The sequence below is a fragment of the Pyrus communis genome, chromosome 13 (assembly GCF_963583255.1).
Source record: "Pyrus communis chromosome 13, drPyrComm1.1, whole genome shotgun sequence".
NCBI lineage: Eukaryota > Viridiplantae > Streptophyta > Magnoliopsida > Rosales > Rosaceae > Pyrus > Pyrus communis.
Genome location: NC_084815.1, coordinates 24,316,526 through 24,322,241, shown reverse-complemented (window position 1 = coordinate 24,322,241; position 5,716 = coordinate 24,316,526). Strand labels below are relative to the sequence as shown.

The window sequence follows — 5,716 nt, the reverse complement described above, 5'->3', positions numbered from 1 at the left end:
TGGTATTAAGTGGGAAATTAGGCCATAAGTTACACCACTTCAAGTTTAAAATGGTATTAAGTGGGAAATTAGGCCATAAGTTACACCACTTCAATTTCAATATTGCATTAAGTGGGAAAATTAGGCAATGGTGCTTGGAAAGGAAAAAAATATTTTGTGGTGGTGATTCATTCTCAAAGCCTATAAATAGGCTTCTCCATCAAGGTATCAAGCATCAACCAATTCACAAATACATTTCTCTACTCCCAAATTGGAAGAGAATTCCCCAAATCCTTGAAGCTTTGAAACTCCAAAGCTTCCAACCATCCAAATTCCCAAGAAAAGCCGACACACACCAAAAACCAATTCACAAATACATTTCTCTACTCCCAAAATGGAAGAGAATACTCCCCACACACACCAAAACCTTGAAGCCTTAAAGTTCTAAAGCTCTCAAGAAAATCCCGAAGGATCAAGAAAGCACTCTTCGTTCTTCGTCAAATCCTCCTTCAAGATCAAGCCCCAACGGCCCTTGAAGAACTCCCACCAACTCAAGATCAAGCCCCGACGGCCCTTGAAGAAAGTGTCATTGTTCATCATCCGTTCATCCTAAGCATAAGCCCCCAACGGCCCTTTGGATCAACAACCTCAACAAATCCACACCTCCAATCGTTCTTCAAGATTAAGCCCAAAAGCCCTTGAAGATCCGCTCATCCATCAACCTTCAAGATCAAGCCCAAAAACCCTTGAAGAAATCCACACAACCATTATTCAAGATCAAGCCCCGACGGCCCTTGAAGAAAGTGTTCATCGTTCATCCTAAGATCAAGCCCCAACGGCCCGTTGGATCAACAGCACAAACAAATCCACACATCCAATCGTTCTTCAAGACTAAACCCAAAAGCCCTTGAAGATCTGCTCATCCATCAACCTTCAAGATCAAGCCCAAAAGCCCCTTGAAGAAATCCATACACCCATTCTTCAAGATCAAGCCCAACGCCCCTTGAAGATCCGTTCATCAACTGTTCATCCTTAGATCAAGCCCCGACGGCCCTTTGGATCAACAACTCATCCATAAACCTACACCCTATGAAGATAGAATCAGATGACCAAATTTGAGAGAGATCGTAACCCCAAAATCATAAACACAAAAATATTATTTTGTACACGTTATTCTTGTTTCTTGTTTCAAGAAAACTTTCGTGTTCACAAACTCATCGATGATTATTAGTGACTTGTCTGTAGCTCCTTTCAGTATAGATGCAGTCTCAAGCATTTCTTGCATAAAGGTAGAAACTCCATGTAGCTAGAAAGAAGAAGAAACACAACTCAATTTCCACAATGGAAAGACAAAAATCCCCCGTAGGAGATAAGAAGACTACAGAGAACTAAAAGATCATTTAAATAGCATAAAAAGAAGTTCAAACTTCAAGAGAATATACCAGGAAACTCACTTGGCAGTCGCCAGCTCCCACCCGAGCAAAAATGCAATCACGAACAGAAATGCTAGCTGCGTCACACGGAACGAAGCAACCAACTTGTGCCATCAGAATATTCACACCAACCTGCCAGTGCAAAGAAAATTCAGTCACTTGTTAATAGTGATTAAAGCATTTGGAATTGAACATGGATGTGGGGTGTCCAATTCGGTGACAAGAGCCACATATCAAGTGCAAGAATGTAATAGTTGCATGGAAAGTTATTTATGCTGATGGAAGCAGTAGGAAGAAGCATTTGACGAAGTCATTAAAATCACACCTGTCGGATAAATGTTGATTTACCACCCATATTGGGTCCTGTGATGATTGGGAACCAACTCTTTCCTCTCACCTAAGCAGCAGAAATAGTAAAGAGCACATCAGAACCCATCCAACTTATAAATTAACCAACATCTTGTTCTTTTTTATTTGTTTTCCTGGGTTCACGAATTCTCACAAGTTTATAATCGTTGGGTATAAAATTCACCCAGTCCTGAGCCTCCACGCAGGGATGTCTACTCCCTTCTAATATTATATCCCCTTCATCCTATTATGGCCAATAGGACAATAATTATTGTTAAAAAATACAAATTAGTAACAAGGAAAAAACATTATCATTGTTCAGTAAGAAATATAAAGAAATAACAGGTAACTGATTACCGGTGGCGTGATGACTGGCCTAGTGTAAGGAGTAGGACAGCTAGAAGCCAAATCAGCAAAACCAAGTAAGACATCCATTCAGAGAGCAACCCAGCTACAGACCAGATAACCTGGAGATGAAAAATCCTTTAATCCAGAACAGGAGAAAGGATTAGGCACAAAATACTTTAAAGTATCACTACCTCGGAGAAAGTTATTGCCGTTTGAACAACTCGGTTAACAAGCTCTTTCTGACAATTCTTATACTCTTCAACTATTCTTTGTTACTGATCTCCTAACTTCTTAAGCTTTGTGTTGGTAAATTTCACTCCATCCTTTCGGGTTTCCAGAACAATGAATTGCGTTGTGAGCTTTTTCCTTATTTTTGGCTCTTCCTTCTTTGTGATTCTAAAGACATGTCCAAATTGTGTGCCTTTATCTAATTTTAAAGCCTTATCGACAGTGAGATCAAGATCATTGGCGGTTTGTTTATGCAATGTGTGTATTTGGTGCTCCAACAACTCTTGCTCTTCCTTCACTGCAGAAAGTGCCGGGTCATAATTAGATGATATCATGTACTCTCCATTCTTAAGTTGATCAAGGTCAATAGCAGCTTCCACCAGAGAAATGAACTTATTTAAGTGGCTACCATCAGTCCATAACTCAAGGGGTTCCCAATACCCTTCCTTGGTCAGTGAGGAGAACTGTCCATCATAGCGTTCTAGGGCGCTCTTAACGTAGGGAAGTCTTATACACGACTGCACTCGAAAAGAAAAAATGGGTCAGCTTAAATGCATAGGTACGTCTATAAGATAAGTGCATTATACTAACATTTTGTTTAACAAATATTCATATATGGTCATACCAACAAAATCTCAACACGGTAGATAACCTAATAAAATAAAGGTGTTATAGATCATACCTGATAAAGTTTTACAATATGCTGCAAACCAGCTCTTTTCTTCTCAAGATTGTGCATCAGCCGCTCGATGTCTGAAATTCTTTTCAGATGCTGCCTCAAATCTTGGCGAAGTGCAGGATCCTCCACAAATGCTTGTACCAAATCTAACCTCGAGTTGATTTCATTTACATCCAATAAAGGCTGTTTGAGCCACATGTGCAGTAATCTTTTACCCATTCCAACAGTACAAGTCCTATTCATAAGACCAAACAAACTGAAATTTTTGTTTGCATCGGTTTTACTTTCCAGGACATTAAGTGCCCTATTAGCAGCAGAATCTAACCTCATATAGCTGTCAAGATTATATCTTGGAATGCTATAGTTTCCATAATTGCTCTTGTCAGCAAGTAATTCTGCATAAGAGAGCAATGCCCCCAATGCACCAGGTGCAAACTCAAACCCGGACACTAAATCTCGAACTGGTTCAATGGAGCCTTTGACAAGCCGACTGAGATCCTGAACCAAATCCCTCGTTTTAAATTCAATCTTCTTCCTCTCAGTTAACATCACACCACATCTACTCAATGCATCATGCAACGTTCTAATTTCGCTAGTTTTGCCACTCTCTAGAGGCAGAAAGCATTCCTTGCAACCAAGTGCAACTAAAGCTGATTCCACATTTGTAAAGTGACTATCATCAATAAATTCAGCTAATCCAAGTACTCGTTTAGTTAGATCCAACATATCCTAACCCAACTGTGCAACCATTTTCCTGAAAGTTAGGTAATAGCTCAACAACCACCGGGGTATCCTGCATCTCATTGTTGGCAAACAAAACACCTTCGAAACTGCAAAGGTTTCCAGGGGTTCCACTTTTCACCAGCCTCCAACTTGAGCCACTACCCTCATAAATCTCAAGAGTATGGTCTGTTCTTTCCAGTAGTAGATCACGTGCAATCATCTCAAACATGTTTTTAGTAACACTCACACTGGATAGGCCATTGGATCCGCTACCCAACTGTCGTAAAGCAGTGGTGGTACGGTAGTAGGTCTTTGCAATGAAAGTGGCATTTTCACCATGAGCGGTCTAGTAGTCCTGAGATAACAAGTCACATCCAATGGTCAAAAACAATAAGAATTACAGAGAACCCCACAGAGAAATAATAGAGGGGGAAAAGGGAAAAATAAAATTAGGGAATGCACAAAAGAGAGCCGGAATACAAACTGACCCGTCGATCAAACAATCGAATAGCTCTTGAATCCTGTAAAAACAGAAACAGAGCAAAATCCAAATAATCAAATCGGAAAGCAAATGCAATGAAACAAAATCAAAACCAAACCTTAAAGTCCATTTCCATCTCTAGCCAAAGTCATTCAAATAAATAAATAAACAAATACAAAAATAGAAACAAAACATGATTTTTATCACTTTCCCTTTCAATTTCAAGAAATTAAACAGACAGCTAGGGTTTTGAATACTCACACTGGGGAGGGTTTTGAAGAATGAGAGAAACCCTTGAGATTGCTTTGCATCTAACAAAATTGCAGCAAATATATAAATACAGAAACATACAGACACACACACACACACACACACACACACACACACACACACACACACACATATTCAAAACTAATTGATGTAATTAGTAACAAATGCAAAGCTAGGGCTTTTGCGATGCTGTACCTAGCTTGAGCTCGGGAAGCTTGCAGTGGTCCTCAAAATTGGCATCCATGGCCGATCCGCTGCTAGGACTTTCGACTCTCCGAGCCAGAAAATAGAGCTCTTCGTGCCTCGAAGTCTCTGAAAGTGTGGGTTTTGCACATGAAAACGAAGCGAACTTTAAATTTTTAATGGAGTTTTGGGGATTTGGCGGGGAAGAGACGAGCGGCGGCGGGCTTTTGGAGGGCCGCGCGTGTCCCACGCTCGTTGGTTGTAGTTCGTCGTACGCAACTGAAATCTGGCGCGTGGGGTTTTCGTATGTTGGTTGGACTTGGGCCGGCCCAAGAAGGCCATGATCTTTTTTTAACCCTTTTTTCGGGTTTCGAGGAGGGGGAAAGCCCAAACAAGAAAGAAGGCCGAGATTTCTCGATCCAATGCATATTGTTTTTTCACTCGCTATTATATATACACAAATAACTTTTTGAATGCGATGTGTAAATTTTTAGACTCAAATTTTAGGGCATATTAATTAAAATAAATGACTGCGAAGAATATATCGTTCATATTTATATATTTAATAATAATCTAATTAAAGAAAAAGCGGGTGGATTTTGTTAATTTTAGATCTCGTACGTTACTTTCTCATTGTCATACTAAGTAAAGATGTCCCAAACGATTTGGATGAGGATGGTGCTTTGGAATTGTAAGCACGCTCTATGTTGAGAATGAATCCATATTGATAGGAGGAGAAACTTTGCATGGCTTTATAAGTAAGTTGAACTACTCCTTATATTATCAATTGGTTTTATGGTAGAACCTCGACTTTCTTCATGGTATCATAGGAGGTTGTCTTGTGTGTGAAGCTCAACGGTCACACGTGCTCCAAGTCACTTGATTTGTGTTGTTCAATTGCTAGGTTTGAAAATTCGCCACACGTGAGAGAGAATGTATTGAGAGTTTCAATTCTACATTGAGAAAAGAAGGAACCTTGCATATGCGTAACGTAATTGAGTTACTTTCCGTATTGCCAATTGATTTTATGGTAAAACCTTAACT

The 5,716-nt window shown here is 39.8% G+C and overlaps 1 protein-coding gene across 2 annotated transcripts; it reads right to left on the bottom strand.

Moving 5' to 3' along the window:
• Positions 1–1,190: 1,190 nt before the first annotated feature.
• LOC137713191 (DNA mismatch repair protein MSH2-like) lies at positions 1,191–4,885 on the bottom strand. Of its 2 annotated transcripts, none has more exons than XM_068452461.1 (10): positions 4,685–4,885; positions 4,481–4,530; positions 4,227–4,259; positions 3,019–4,093; positions 2,300–2,854; positions 2,118–2,227; positions 1,915–2,004; positions 1,738–1,809; positions 1,434–1,544; positions 1,191–1,285 (listed from the first exon to the last, which is right to left on the bottom strand). In XM_068452461.1, exons 4-5 carry the CDS (start codon positions 3,739–3,741, stop codon positions 2,381–2,383), a joined length of 1,197 nt encoding a protein of 398 aa, XP_068308562.1. In that variant the 5' UTR covers positions 3,742–4,093; positions 4,227–4,259; positions 4,481–4,530; positions 4,685–4,885; the 3' UTR covers positions 1,191–1,285; positions 1,434–1,544; positions 1,738–1,809; positions 1,915–2,004; positions 2,118–2,227; positions 2,300–2,380. The 2 variants fall into 2 exon arrangements, with proteins under 2 accessions (XP_068308562.1, XP_068308563.1); XM_068452462.1 differs by having other exon boundaries at positions 2,118–2,171; positions 2,301–2,854.
• Positions 4,886–5,716: the final 831 nt, after the last annotated feature.

What these genes read in the sequence shown, in the direction of transcription:
- LOC137713191 (XM_068452461.1), bottom strand. Translation starts at nt 3,741, where the DNA reads ATGTTGGATCTAACTAAACGAGTACTTGGATTAGCTGAATTTATTGAT. An exon ending in ATATTGTAAAACTTTATCAG is followed by an intron (nt 2,855 to 3,018) that starts GTATGATCTATA and finishes TTTCGAGTGCAG; the next exon opens with TCGTGTATAAGACTTCCCTA.